At 32.0% G+C, this 16,212-nt stretch overlaps 1 protein-coding gene across 2 annotated transcripts in view; it reads left to right on the top strand.

Annotated features, from left to right (window-relative positions):
* Nucleotides 1-1,664: 1,664 nt before the first annotated feature.
* Nucleotides 1,665-16,212, top strand: part of LOC134682178 (synaptophysin-like) — a 38,744-nt gene continuing 24,196 nt past the window's right edge. The window contains exons 1-2 of one of the 2 annotated variants that reach the window (XM_063541748.1): nucleotides 1,665-1,791; nucleotides 4,881-4,958. In XM_063541748.1, the coding sequence (XP_063397818.1) occupies nucleotides 1,777-1,791; nucleotides 4,881-4,958 (93 nt within the window). In that variant the 5' untranslated portion in view covers nucleotides 1,665-1,776. Of the gene's footprint in view, nucleotides 1,792-4,880; nucleotides 4,959-5,010; nucleotides 5,077-16,212 lie in introns of both variants that reach the window. The other variant, XM_063541749.1, reaches the window with a different exon arrangement.

The following is a 16,212-nucleotide window of genomic DNA, read 5'->3' as shown; positions in this document are numbered from 1 at the left end:
CACATTAGCCCTTAAACCGTTCTAAAGTGAACCGGTCTAGTTTAAATCGATAAAAATGTCCTAGTGTGAACGGGGTCTAATAGGAGAAAAAAAGGAAATATTGAAATAAAAAAATAACCTAATATAAGAAATTGCTTAAATTTTACAATTATTTAGTTTATGTGTACAGCTTATTTGAAAACAATAATAAAAAATATAGGTCACCGATGAGTTTAAAAAGATATTTCAAATTTAGGGCCAAAAATGGCATTTTTGTACCAAAGGGAGATAATTTGGAGCTTTTTCAATTTTTAAAGTCATCTGGGGCCAAACCAAGACATTTTCTGGGTTGTTTTTTGTACCATATCATAAAGTACAACTAATAGTGTAATAAATAAAATTTGTAATGAAAAAAATAAATGTTTAATTTTTTGCTAAAATTTTTGAACCCACGAGCCACCTGAAGTACAGAAATAGTACTTATGCAAAAGTAGCAGTGTAATAGAGAATGGTTGACTGAAATTGAAATTCGCCAATCGCAGAAGAGGAAAGATTAAAGGCCGTAAAAAAACCCTTAAGTCTTATTATATGATTTGTTTATAAGCTGTTATTGGCTTTGAACAAGACTTCAGTTATTCGTCGTACTACTACCTCTCAGATTGTGGTATACACGACGTTGGTAGTTGTGTCTTGTGTGTCTTTTCAGTTATGATGTGCTGTCTGTCGATTTGATGAATAAGTCCCTTTAAAACGATGTTTATAGATTGTTTTTATTATGCTGACTGTCACAGGGTAGGCCAGAGGGTTTATATATATGCGCCGGCAAACATGTCACGTTAACCCGCCAAATTCATAATGTGCCTGTTCAAAGTCTTTTATTCAGTGTTTGTTGCAAGTTTGTTGCTGTTTGTTTTTTGTTTTGTTTATCTTTTACCAACGATAGAAAGGAGTATTTTGTCATGTTTTGGTGTGTACATCCGTCCGTCTATCCCGCTTCAATTATGTAAACGTTTTTGGTCAAGGTGGTTTTTGATGAAATTGAACGGTCCAATCAACTTGAAACTTAGTACACATGTTCCCTATGATATGATATTTCTTATTTTTTTAATGCCAAATGGGGGGTTTTGACCTCAATTTCGCTTTCCTTGAACATAGAAAATGATAATGAAAGCGGGGCATCCGTGGACACTGAAATTCTTGTCTTTAATCATTTGTTATGTTATAGATATAACTTATCAAAAAAAGTCTATCTAATTGTTATTTTTTTTAATAATTAGACTGAAAGAATAAGACAAGGGTGTTTGCAAAAGTTATCCCCTGAATCTGGTTTGCATGCAATGAGTTCGATCATTTCATATATAAATATGAAATTTCAATTTTAACTAAAAAAACGAAAGGAAAAGAGAAGAGAAGCAATTAGCCACGTCATTCTTTTTTGCCCCTTATTCACCAATCTTCATTTTAATGGCATTATTCTTTAATCATTTACCCCATCCAAACCCTCAGTAATCTGTGGTTTTATAAAATAGAAAAAAAAACACGGAATAAGTAACGTTCTTGTGACCATAAATTGTTTTGCATATTAGTTTTAACAGAGGCTCGCATTGAATCTCTTAAATTTTAACAGTTAAAATTGATCAATTAAAATTAACTGACTAGTGGTTATAATTGAAAATAAATCATGAATCATGCCTGCAAATGACCACATATATAAATTTGATATTAAATATTGGGTATAAATAATGACCAATGACAATAGCTTAAAATATTGATTGCGATACCCTTTGAAAAGCGAAAATGGAATCTGCAAAGGTAACGTCAGAATTTGGTATTTGTCATTCGACAGGTTCTTTATGGTCACAAATTTGTCTAGAGTTCCTAACGGTCGCTTCAATTTTCTTTTTTTTTCTATTCGTAATCTACACTTAGTGTGATATTGAGTCAAATTATATGACAGACCGGCTTAATGAGTAGCATGACCTGTCTGCTATAGTTAAGAAGTTATCCTTTTAATATTCTTTTCCAGTTTTGGTTTTTATTTGTGCAATGTCTTGACTCGTTCTGAGAAAATAACTAAGTTCTCAACATCAGTTTTTAAATAAAGATGTTATGAGTAGAACTTCAACTGACATTATATTTGTATACTTTAAATTAAAATTTATATTGACCATCAACATGATAATGAGTCATTGATATTTTTAATCACTAATCAGTTATCCCCCTTTATTTATTGCCATATATTACTGTCTCAAACACAAATCAGCCAAACCTTGATACTTTCCTTACAAACTTCTGACCATCAGACAGCAGCAGGAAATAAAAACTTATTAGACATCTTAGACTTAATCAACTAAAATCACTTGCATTCAGCCTGTTCAGTCATGTCAGTGCTAAAAATCAAAATCAAAGTCGATTTTTAAATAAATTACTTTACATTTAATTTTAATTAACTTAGTTTATAGTTAAAGGCCATGAAAGCAGGCCATGGAAAAATGAATTCCAAAGGGAAGTACACCCTTCAGCTGTTGAGAGGTGCTGACATTAATTACATCCTTATGCATGTATGGGATTATGAGCATGAAGAGATATATCATGTATATACAATATAGCAGGCAAACAGGTTGGGAAAACCCCATCCAATGGGGAACTATCCCCTAAATGAGTAACAATCCCTCATTTGAGTAATCATTTGAAAGGGTTTTAAAACAAATATTCTAAGTTTTAAAACCAATTTCAACAGCATCAAAGCCTGAAACCAACAACTTCAACAATGATCATACATGTACATGTACATTGTAGTATGTTTCCTGTAAGTTTCAGTAGAAACAAGCTATTTTAACATCCCTTCCAAGTAAAGTGTTGCTCACTTTTCCTTAAGCTTCTGAAACAATTATTTTTTCTTCCCTTCTAAATCAATAATAACTTTTTTCTTCCCTTTTAAAACTTTAAAACATTTTTGTTTTTTCTCTCAACATGCAGATGACATGCTCAACAAAATAAAAATCAAAACAATTTATCAAAAATTTAACTTATCATTTTGTCTTTATATCTTTCATACTGTCAATGTGTTTTATCTTTAGTGAACTTTCTAAAAGCCTCAGTTATTTTAGTTGTACGAAACATTTGTACATTGTACATGTTGTACAAATTTACATGGTATAATATATCATACATGTACATGGAAATATTTTTCTTTTTTTTTTTCATCATCTTTCAAAAATTCAAAATCCTTTTTTCAATTCAAGAATGTCATACTCATGATACTAAGATATAACAATTATTGTTTTTTATTAACCATGTCAACCAACCATTTCTTAGACACAGTGATCAATATTGACAATTTCTAGTTCTATGTTTAATACACTTGGGTCAATATCTTTAATTGTTTTTACAAAGGTGGTAATGGTAACATTTTTTCCTGTTGCTCAGTCCATATCGTAAACTTAGATATGTATGATAGCTCATTTGGAAGCTGTGACATTTTCACACATGTGGTTAAATTTTCAGGGGGAAAGTGAGATTACTTTTTCCGTAAATTAGCAAACCCTGAACATCCTTTCAAAATGCAGCTCCTTGTTGTAAAATATCCCCTTTTTAACACAACAAGTTCTTTGAAAATTTAATACTTTGAACACATTTAATAGCTTCATTGTTTTTACACATTTATTCTATGTTCCTCTTCTTTGCTAATCACCACAAATAGTTAAGCTCAGTCATTTGTAAAAAATAGAAACATGTGCAATATCACTACACAGACATTTTTTCTTTACACATGACTTTTGAGTTCCTCATTTCTAGGCGCATTAAATGGCGGCATAATGGATGTTGTCCCACTTGGACTTTTTCATGAATCTGTCTCCCTAGTTATAGATAAAAGAAAAACAAAATGTAGAATCACAGACTTCCAGAAGTGTCTTTATTTGATTTCAAACTACTGACCATCCGCAGACATGTCAGACAGCAGCAGAAAATAAAAATTTATTGGACATGTACATTTGTAAATTAGACTTAATCAACTAAAATCACTTGCATTCAGCTTGTTCAGTCATGTCTGCTAAAAATCAAAATCAAAGTCGATTTTTAATATACATGTATTACTTCAGTTTGCAATTGATTTTAATCAACATGATCAACTTAGGTTTTAGTAACGCAGGCCATGGAAAAATGATTGATTGATTGTTGATTGCTTAACGTCCAGTGGCAAATATTTCAGGCATATTGTTGAGAACAAGTTCACAATAAATACAATAGGTAGGTCTTGTCATAATAGAAGCCATAAGGGATGTTGTTCGGGGAAATTTCGACTGCCACTAGAAATGAGGGTATACATTGTATTGGATAGGGACAGAAAATTTGCCTTACTACAGGCCACCTACATACGGGTCCTTAAAGAGTTGTTGTAAGGGTTCTTAAAGTGCAATGAGTGTGGCACTGACTTTACACAAGACATCATATTTAATGTACCTATTCTTACCAGACATGACTGCGAACTTGATACATGTACATATTGCACAGCCAAACGGACACCCCACTTTGGCAAGCGTTTTACTGCCTGTGGGGAGAAGACCAAGTAACCATATTTCTATTCCCCAGTCACCCTTGGGGGGGAATGGAAAAATGAATGTTGGTTTTCCCAGACATGTGACAGTTATTCTAGGGTTCAGCAGCCTAGCAGGCAGGAAAAATCTTTTTTTTTATTTTTATTTTTTCGTGTAAAAAAAATTAGTCGACAGAAAAAATCCTGTTTAACATTCAATATAGTGGTGTAGAAACTATGCAAAACTAAAGGATTAATAATTGAGCAATGTTGAATCACCTTTAAGAGATCATCAGACAGTTCTAGAAAGCATGATGTCTATAATTGTTTTTTGTTAATTTAAATGTCTTTTTTTAAATTACAGAATGCCATGATGGCTGGCATGAAATTCAGTATTGAGCCACTAAAAGAACCTCTTGGTTTCATTAAGCTTTTACAGTTTGTAAGTATTATATTAAAGTTTTGTACATTGAAAGATCTTTTATGATTTACAGAATGCTATGAGCTTCAGTATTGAGCCACTAAAAGAACCCAGAGGTTTCATTAAGGTTATACAGTGGGTAAGTGACATAGATGTTGTAACATGTTGTATATTGCTGTGTGTTTGTTTATTCTAGTTTTCTACATTAGCTAGATTTTTTGTAGATATATTAGTTGGGGGAGGGGGAGGGGGTGACTTCACATTTTTGTATCACTCAAAACATGTTTTCTTCTCTCTTGGCCTCTGCAGTTTTGTGCTTGACATAAGACAGGAGCCTCTGGCCTTTGTTAGTCTTGTATGTTCTTTTAATTTAAGGTTATTTTTATGTTTCCAAGTTTATTTGATGTTAATTTTCACTGAACTAGTCAACTACATTATGTACACATTTTTGTTAAGGGGCCAGCTGAAGCCCATCTATGGTGCAGGATTTTCTCGTTTTGTTGAAGTTCCATTGGTGGCCTTGGCCTTTAGTCATGTTGTTGTCTCTTTGACACACTCCCCATTCCATTCTTACATTCATGTACACATTTATTATTATTAGCTCACCTGGCCCGAAGGGCCAAGTGAGCTTTTCTCATCACTTGGCGTCCGTCGTCCGTCGTCGTCCGTCGTCGTTAACTTTTACAAAAATCTTCTCCTCTGAAACTACTGGGCCAAATCAAACCAAACTTGGCCACAATCATCATTGGGGTATCTAGTTTAAAAAATGTGTGGCGTGACCCGGTCAACCAACCAAGATGGCCGCCACGGCTAAAAATAGAACATAGGGGTAAAATGCAGTTTTTGGCTTATAACTCAAAAACCAAAGCATTTAGAGCAAATCTGACATGGGGTAAAAATGTTTATCAGGTCAAGATCTATCTGCCCTGAAATTTTCAGATGAATCGGTCAATCGATTGTTGGGTTGCTGCCCCTGAATTGGTAATTTTGAAGAAATTTTGCTGTTTTTGGTTATTATCTTGAATATTATTATAGTTAGAGATAAACTGTAAACAGCAATAATGTTCAGCAAAGTAAGATCTACAAATAAGTCAACATGACCAAAATGGTCAGTTGACCCGTTTAGGAGTTATTGCCCTTTATAGTCAATTTTTAACCATTTTTCGTTAATTAAAGTAATCTTTTGCAAAAATCTTCTCCTCTGAAACTACTTGGTTAAATTAATCCAAACTTGGCCACAATCATCTTTGGGGTATCTAGTTTAAAAAATGTGTGGCGTGACCTGGTCAACCAACCAAGATGGCCGCCACGGCAAAAATAGAACAAAGGGGTAAAATGCAGTTTTTGGCTTATAACTCAAAAACCAAAGCATTTTGAGGAAATCTGACATGGGATAAAAATGTTTATCAGGTCAAGATCTATCTGCTCTAAAATTTTCAGATGAATCGGTCAATCGGTTGTTGGGTTGCTGCCCCTGAATTGGTAATTTTGAGGAAATTTTGCTGTTTTTGGTTATTATCTTGAATATTATTATAGATAGAGATAAACTGTAAACAGCAATAATGTTCAGTAAAGTAAGATCTACAAATAAGTCAACATGACCAAAATGGTCAGTTGACCCGTTTAGGAGTTATTGCCCTTTTATAATAGTCAATTTTTAACCATTTTTGGTAAATTAAAGTAATCTTTTACAAAAATCTTCTCCTCTGAAACTACTTGGCCAAATTAATCCAAACTTGGCCACAATCATCTTTGGGGTATCTAGTTTAAAAAATGTGTGGCGTGACCTGGTCAACCAACCAAGATGGCCGCCACCCCTAAAAATAGAACATAGGGGTAAAATGCAGTTTTTGGCTTATAACTCAAAAACCAAAGCATTTTGAGGAAATCTGACATGGGATAAAAATGTTTATCAGGTCAAGATCTATCTGCTCTAAAATTTTCAGATGAATCGGTCAATCGGTTGTTGGGTTGCTGCCCCTGAATTGGTAATTTTGAGGAAATTTTGCTGTTTTTGGTTATTATCTTGAATATTATTATAGATAGAGATAAACTGTAAACAGCAATAATGTTCAGTAAAGTAAGATCTACAAATAAGTCAACATGACCAAAATGGTCAGTTGACCCGTTTAGGAGTTATTGCCCTTTATAGTCAATTTTTAACCATTTTTGGTAAATTAAAGTAATCTTTTACAAAAATCTTCTCCTCTGAAACTACTTGGCCAAATTAATCCAAACTTGGCCACAATCATCTTTGGGGTATCTAGTTTGAAAAATGTGTGGCGTGACCTGGTCAACCAACCAAGATGGCCGCCACCCCTAAAAATAGAACATAGGGGTAAAATGCAGTTTTTGGCTTATAACTCAAAAACCAAAGCATTTTGAGGAAATCTGACATGGGATAATAATGTTTATCAGGTCAAGAACTATCTGCCCTGAAATTTTCAGATGAATCGGTCAATCGGTTGTTGGGTTGCTGCCTCTGAATTGGTAATTTTGAGGAAATTTTGCTGTTTTTGGTTATTATCTTGAATATTATTATAGATAGAGATAAATTGTAAACAGCAATAATGTTCAGCAAAGTAAGATCTACAAATAAGGCAACATGACCAAAAATGGTCAGTTGACCCCTTTAGGAGTTATTGCCCTTTATAGTCAATCTTTAACCATTTTTCATAAATCTAAGTAATCTTTTACAAAATCTCCACTGAAACTATAGCTACTAGGCCACAATCATCTTTGGGGTATCTAGTTTGAAAAATGTGTCCGATGACCTGGCCATTCAACCAAGATGGCCGCCACGGCTAAAAATAGAACATAGGGGTAAAATGCAGTTTTTTGCTTATAACTATGAAACCAAAGCATCTAGAGCAAATCTGACAAGAAGTTAAATTGTTAATCAAGTCAATATCTATCTGCCCTGAATTTTTCAGATGAATTGGACAACTGGTTGTTGGGTTGCTGCCCTCCAATTGGTAATTTTTAAAGAAATTTTGCCGTTTTTGGTTATCTTGAATACTTTTATAGATAGCAATAAACTGTAAACAGCAATAATGTTCAGCAAAGTAAGATCTACAAATAAGTCAACATGACCTAAATGGTCAATTGACCCCTTAAGGAGTTATTGCCCTTTATAGTCAATTTTTAACAATTTTCATTATTTTGGTAAATTTATGTAAATTTTTACCAAATATAGTTCTCTGTTACTAATGGGCAAAGTTCATGATAGATATAATTGTAAGAAGCAAAATCGTTCAGTAAAGTAAGAACTTCAAACACATCACCATCACCAAAATACAATTTTGTCATGAATCCATTTGTGTCCTTTGTTTAATATGCACATAGACCAAGGTGAGCGACACAGGCTCTTTAGAGCCTCTAGTTTTTGTTTTTTAATTATTGATGATGGTTTACATACATATGTTGTACAAGTCATTCAGCTATGTCTAATAGTATGTTGTTACATATTTATTTTCACTATATATTCGCTATATAAATCTTAGTCTCATGATGAGTTAGATTACAATGACAAATATGTACCTGATGCAGAATGGAATGCAATAATATGTTCTGCTTGGTTGACCTGTTTTTATACGACCGCAAATTTTGAAAAAAATTTCGTCGTATATTGCTATCACGTTGGCGTCGTCGTCGTCGTCGTCGTCGTCGTCGTCGTCGTCGTCCGAATACTTTTAGTTTTCGCACTCTAACTTTAGTAAAAGTGAATAGAAATCTATGAAATTTTAACACAAGGTTTATGACCATAAAAGGAAGGCTGGTATTGATTTTGGGAGTTTTGGTCCCAACATTTTAGGAATTAGGGGCCAAAAAGGGCCCAAATAAGCATTTTCTTGGTTTTCGCACTATAACTTTAGTTTAAGTTAATAGAAATCTATGAAATTTTGACACAAGGTTTATAACCACAAAATAAAGGTTGGGATTGATTTTGGGAGTTTTATTTTCAACAGTTTAGGAATAAGGGGCCAAAAAAGGGCCCAAATAAGCATTATTCTTGGTTTTCGCACAATAACTTTAGTTAAAGTAAATAGAAATCAATGAAATTTAAACACAATGTTTATGACCACAAAAGGAAGGTTGGTATTGATTTTGGGAGTTTCGGTCCCAACAGTTTAGGAATTAGGGGCCAAAAAGGGACCCAATAAGCTTTTTTCTTGGTTTTCGCACCAAAGCGTTAGTATAAGTAAATAGAAATCTATGAAATTTAAACACAAGATTTATGACTATAAAAGGAAGGTTGGTATTGATTTTGGAAGTTTTGGTCCCAAAAGTTAAGGAAAAAGGGGCCCAAAGGGTCCAAAATTAAACTTTGTTTGATTTCATCAAAATTGAATAATTGGGGTTCTTTAATATGCCGAATCTAACTGTGTATGTAGATTCTTAATTTTTGGTCCCGTTTTCAAATTGGTCTACATTAAGGTCCAAAGGGTCCAAAATTAAACTTAGTTTGATTTTAACAAAAATTGAAACCTTGGGGTTCTTTGATATGCTGAATCTAAAAATGTACTTAGATTTTTGATTATTGGCCCAGTTTTCAAGTTGGCCCAAATCGGGGTCCAAAATTAAACATTGTTTGATTTCATCAAAAATTGAATAATTGGGGTTCTTTGATATGCCAAATCTAACTGTGTATGTAGATTCTTAATTTTTGGTCCAGTTTTAAAATTGGTCTAAATTAAAGTGCAAAGGGTCCAAAATTAAACTAAGTTTGATTTTAACAAAAATTAAATTCTTGGGCCTCTTTGATATGCTGAATCTAAACATGTACTTAGATTTTTGATTATGGGCCCAGTTTTCAAGTTGGTCCAAATCAGGATCTAAAATTATTATATTAAGTATTGTGCAATAGCAAGTCTTTTCAATTGCACAGTATTGTGCAATGGCAAGAAATATCTAATTTCACAATATTGTGAAATAGCAAATTTTTTTTTAATTAAGAGTTATCTTTCTTTGTCCAGTATAGTAAGCAAGAAATATCTGCAAGAATTTTTTTTAATTGGAGTTATCTTTCTTTGTCCAGAATCAACTTAAATCTTTGTTATATACAATATACAATGTATATTCACTTTTTACTACCAACTGATAAATTTAAATAATCTTTACCATTCAGTGATAACAAGCAGTTTTTTTACATCATGTATTTAAATGAGTAGTAATTGTTGCAAACTCCATTAGAATATTTTAATTGAAATTAGTTTTGGAATAAGGGAAAGGGGGATGTGAATAAAAAAATTGGGTTAAATTTTTCTCATTTGAAATTTCATAAATAAAAAGAAAATTTCTTCAAACATTTTTTTGAGAGGATTATTATTCAACAGCATAGTGAATTGCTCTATTAAAGAGAAAACAAAAATTTTAAGTTCATTTGAATACATTCATTCTGTGTCAGAAACCTATGCTGTGTCAACTATTTAATCACAATCCAAATTTAGAGCGGAATCCAGCTTGAATGTTGTGTCCTTACTTGCCCCAACCGTTCAGGGTTCAACCTCTGCGGTCGTATAAAGCTACGCCCTGCGGAGCATCTGGTTTTCAATGTACTACAAATGTACATGTGTAGTTTTTTTCTACGGTTGGGTTGTTGTCTCTTTGACACATTCCCCATTTCCATTCTCAATTTTATTAATTTTACATTTATAAAAGTTGGCTAAATCTGTCATGGTTGAAAGCAGTGTTTGCTTATGTTAAAACTGGTGAAGACATGGTAAATGCTTCACTGGTTTGACATTTCATAATCTATGCTATAATGATTCCAAAGGATACCATCAAGGTCAAGGTCAAATTACAAAATGTACATTCAATTTGGATACAGAAGTCTGTACTTTTAAATCAAAGAAAGACAACTCTTGATTATCAGATGTCATTTAACTATTGATCATCAATTGGAAGCAGTGAAAACAAATAGAAATGTTTTTTTCAGGTTACAATTTGAGATATTTTAGAAATAGATGTAAAATAATTATATTCATTAACTCATATCAAATTTGTCACGCCATAATCAATCTTTATTACATTCTAGTTGTATGTCTTATTGATGTTTAAATATACAAGTATACATTGATCATGTTTTGATGAAATAAAAAGAGTTTATATTTTTGGGGAGATCAGTAAATTCAAGGATTTGTATAGTTAGATAACTATACAAATCCTTGGTAAATTGTTGTAAATTTAGCTTTAATGTTATAGGATATATGTATGTAACAAAATACAATCTAGAAATTCTGTATATACAAGTATATCATACCAATATCTTTCAATAGCAATGCTTTATGGTTTTTTATAAGTTTAATTTCTTTTGTTTTATATCATATTTATATCTGTTTATTCTAGATCAATTTTTATTATACAGATTTTAAATTAATGTCTTGCTTATTCTTTCCATGTGAATATTCATTGTGAAAATTGCAATAAATTCTGCTATTTTGAATTTTTTTCATAAAGAATTTGATACTAAAAGAAGCTCTCCAAGATGTTAATTTCAATCTGTGGTCCTTTTAATTTAATATAAAGGGATCAGCGGCTGATCCAGAAATTTACATAAGTAGGGGCCCACTGACTGCCTAAGAGGGGGCCACTTCTGCAACGCTTCATTGATTCCCTATAAAATCAACCAAAATTTTCCCACAAAAAGGGGGGAGGAGGGCCTTGTCACCTGGACCACCCCCCTAAATCCACCTCTGGGATTTATATAATCCTCATATACAAATGACCTGAATTTTCAACCTTATTTAGACTCTGGTGGATATAGTTGACTCATTTGCAATCATACCACATCTCTTATTTTATAATTCATCTTAAATGTATCACTAATTCTAAGCATGCTAAGGGTAGGATCTGCAGATTGTGTTAGGAATTTAAGGCTAAGACAATGTAAGGGGAAGTTCATGACTAATAATTCATTTCAATGATAAATTGCAATATATGGCCCATTGGTTGAGATTAGGATCATAAATGGCCAGCTATTGCTCTGAGATTTATTCAGTACTGGTCAATACTGGTCAACAAGGCTGATTTCTACCAGAACCACTTTGTATAAATTGTAAAGGACTTTTTGATGAGAGTAAACTACATGTAATCTTCACAGACATTAGAAAAGAACAATGAATTTATCAATGAGAAATGATGGACATATAAAAGAGGTTATTTGTGAAAACTGACATTGAAGAAGTATTTTTTTGCAGTGGATGAAATATTTTGCTTGTTCTGCATCCATTAAATGTCTTCTCCCAGTAAATAAAAAACAAATTTAATAGTTATGAAAATACAAAAATAGTAAATAAAGATGTTCCTGTCTGGCTATTTATTGAATCTGTACACTGAAATTGAACGTATTTAAACTAATTTTATTGTTTTACAGTAGTCATCATTGATTATTTATAAAAAAAAAAAACTATCCATCTGACTGGATTTTTTCTCAGTACAGTAGTTGAAATAAGATCTTTGAAAATTATAGGTTTTGAATTATAAATGATTTTCCTCAATTAAATCTTAGTTAAGTTTTGTAATCAGGTAATAGAAAGATACTTAGGATTTGTACAATAACAATTTTGTACTGTCAGTATGAAATGTTTAAAAATTTGTTTTCAATCATAATATTGATATCACAACCACAGGGAAATTAGGAAATTATCAGGACTAGTCTTCATGAATTTTGATGAGAAATGGTCGACATTATACATTCATTTTAAATGTCATTTGAACATTGGTAAAATGTCACCATAGTTCCGTAAAGTCCTGTAAAATATTGCTTTTTATCATATATTTAGTACAAAATACAGCTATTTTGTATATCTAATAAAGGTTCTTTTTCCAGTCTGTATCACCTATCCTGTATCGCATACCCCGTATCGCATGGCTTAACCCGTATCGCATACCCCGTATCGCATGGTAAAACCCGTATCGCATACCTTTTTTTTTTTTTTTTTTTTTTTTTAACTAAAGTCAGTTTTTTAGGGGTTTTTTTTGCTTCAGATTTTTTTTCCTAAAAATAGGTATTTTTTTGAATGACGTCATTGTTTGGTATGTAACGTCACGTGCATCAAGTTTTCATATTGTATGTGACGTCACGAACAGCAAGTTTTTACAACATATTTTTTGGCACACTCAATGCAACTATAAAAAAATACAAAACACTTAAATATATACAATAATAAACAAAATATTTTCAAAACAACAGATTGTAAGGTAACCTAGGTGCTTCGTATAAATAATTGAGCAGTTATTTAAAAGCTTTGAAACAAGACAAAAGCAGAACTGAAGGTAACCCAGTGCTCTGGATCAGAAAACAGTTCATATACTATAATACTCTTCTGTTGAAATATATGATAAAGCGTATAATACATGGCAAAATCCGTATCACATGCCGTATCACCCTCGACCAATATCATCCCTCGGGCCTAAAGGCCCTCGGGCTGATATTGATGTCTCGGGATGATACGACATATTATGATACGGATTTTGCCATGTATTATTCTCTATATATTTGTGGTTGTAATATTAAGCATGCACTAATCTATAAGCCTTTAATTAAATATAATAATAAACATTTATAACATCATATTTATTTATTTGAGATAAAACTCGTACACGTTTTATGGGAATAAACTTCTATACAACCGAGTTAACTTTAGGCACATTTATCTTTTGAAAGTTTTTTCAATCAGAGTGACAGGAAAGATGAATATTTATAGTAGAATGCCATCTCCATCACTACACAGTTTTATTTTCCCTTATTTTATGTCTTTAATCATACTATATTTAGCTGCTGTCAAGCTTGGTTTACTTTTTAACAAAAAAGGATTGTAATAAATATTACCCATTAATTTATTTGTACCAGCATAACTTTATCATTAGATGAATAATTGGTATTTCATAAATGGACAAGATCGTAGAGAGAAAAATTAATCAAGGAGTTTTTCCTGGGAAATCAGTATTCTATAGATCATAACGGAATTACAGTCCGGGATTTCATTTCACGTTTCTACAGAATTACAGAACGACCTTTTCAATTAGAATTTTCTCTGTTTTCATTAATGCCTTGTTCTCAGATTTACGGACAAATCTATTAAGGGGTTCAGTAAGAACAGATTTTTATGGATTGCAAATGTTTTGTTTAACTTTGAATAAAAAAAGTTAATACTGTTGGATTTATATAACGGAATTGTGTGATTGTATTAAGAAAGCTGATTTAATTTTTGGTTCATAAGCGAAAAATAATGAAAACAATTTTACCTTAATTATACCCTTATTCAGGCCTCTAGACTGATTGAAATCCTGGAAATAAGCGTGACATAAATCATAAAATGGGACAGTGTTAATATAAAAATAAGAAGGTGTAGTATGATTGCTAATGAAACAACTCTCCACCAAAGGAACAAGTGACAAAGAAGTTAGTAATTATAGCCTTATATGATATCACTCAGTAAGAACTGGGTTGTCTGATGGAAAGCAAGATCTTACTTAATTTTCAATATCAGATTAAAAACACAGAACAAGATAAACACTATAAGGTTCTTTTTCTGTTGTCACCTTTAGTGAAAGGTTTGAAAATAATATAAATGATAGGTAAAATTAAAAATTAGAATTTAGATCCCACACACAAACATGCCATAGTCAGAAGAGATTAAGAGGTCAACATATTGAACATAATAGTCTTATATAAAAGTCAACAGTAACAATAGACAGTGACCAGTATACATGTATTAAGTGTAAAATTGAGAATGGAAATGGGGAATGTGTCAAAGCGACAACAACCGACCATAGAGCAGACAACTTGAGAATGGAAATGGGGAATGTGTCAAAGTGACAACAACCCGACCATAGAACAGACAACAGCCAATATGTTTATTAAGTGTGTATACAATAAGTGAAACTAGTTTTCCTAACGAAAGTTGTTGGTTCTCCACAGGCACTCAATCTGTCTTCCTCCATCTATATAAATTAGCCACCACAAAACCCCAAATCAATCAATAAGTCAAACACTAAATTGCTGAGTCTGAAAGATTGTGAATGGAATGAACAGGATTTAAGACAGTATCAAAGATCTCCAAAAGTTTATGAATTTTCAAAGAATAAAATAAACATGATGATATAACTTGATATAACTTTTCTCTCGCTGGAAGAGCACATAGGTTTTTTTGCTCTTTTAATATAATTTGCTCTCTGATGGAGAGTACTATTTTTTGTAGTTGTCCCATTGGCATGATTTGTAACCATATCTCATCTTCTTGTTTAAATTTTAAAGTATTTTTGATGCTCCTTATAGCATAAATATGATTAAAAAAGCCCTGAAGATTGTTTTTATCATCCTGGGCATTTCTAAATACCTAGCTGCACTTAAATATCTTATATATGTTTTAGTACACTGTAACCTTTTTGCATCACTGTCAATCTTGAAATAGTTTTATATAATACAATTAGACATCATGTTTTCCCGTGATAATTTTAGAATTCCAAAAGCTTGGAGGATTCTTTTATTCAAATTTGTCTTCCAAGATTGTTACAAGTGATTGTTTTGATTGGTTTCCTGAAAAAATGGCATTTAAACTAATTACTTTGAAGCATTGAAAATGTAATTTTGTAACTTGAAAGATTTCCGTCACCAATTAGGGATGATATTGCCTACCATAGAATTATTGATTGGAATATAACACTTATTATATGAAAAGTACAAGAGTAAAAACAACTAGATTAGGGGCATTTAGTCCAAGGATGCAATGTACAAAGAATTGAAAGTTTGAACATAGTTTTCATACTGCAGTTAGTTTTTCCAACCAAAAAAATATGAGGTTAATGGGCCTTTGGCATGTAAAATTTATTGTGAAGACTTTTGTTAAACTGTTTACAGGCAGTTTTTATTAAGCATATCAATTATTAAAAAAATCAATCATAGATGCATATTGCAAATGAATTTAAATTAAATTGTTTTGGTTTTATAGTAATAAAACTTAAAACTGGTTATGTATGATAGCAATGCAGTCAACATTTCTGTAGTACAAACTAGTGACCCGCTAAAAAACAATTTATTATTACAGTAGAATAAACTCATATGAAACTGTTGATATTGAATGAATAGTACATCGCATGCAGTGTCAGTGTGTTATATAGTTCAGTATTGGTACATGTATTTTCATTTCTAGGAGTTTATTTTTTGTGTTCAGCCAATTAAATCAATTAATGATTGTTTCAAGGAAAAATTTATAGTTTCCATTCTATGAACTGACGTATCATGTTATGACAGATCAATAGCTGTTGTTGG

This window comes from Mytilus trossulus, chromosome 1 (assembly GCF_036588685.1).
Source record: "Mytilus trossulus isolate FHL-02 chromosome 1, PNRI_Mtr1.1.1.hap1, whole genome shotgun sequence".
Lineage (NCBI taxonomy): Eukaryota > Metazoa > Mollusca > Bivalvia > Mytilida > Mytilidae > Mytilus > Mytilus trossulus.
Note: the sequence above shows the minus strand (reverse complement) of the source record. Positions and strands in the feature narration are given on the sequence as shown.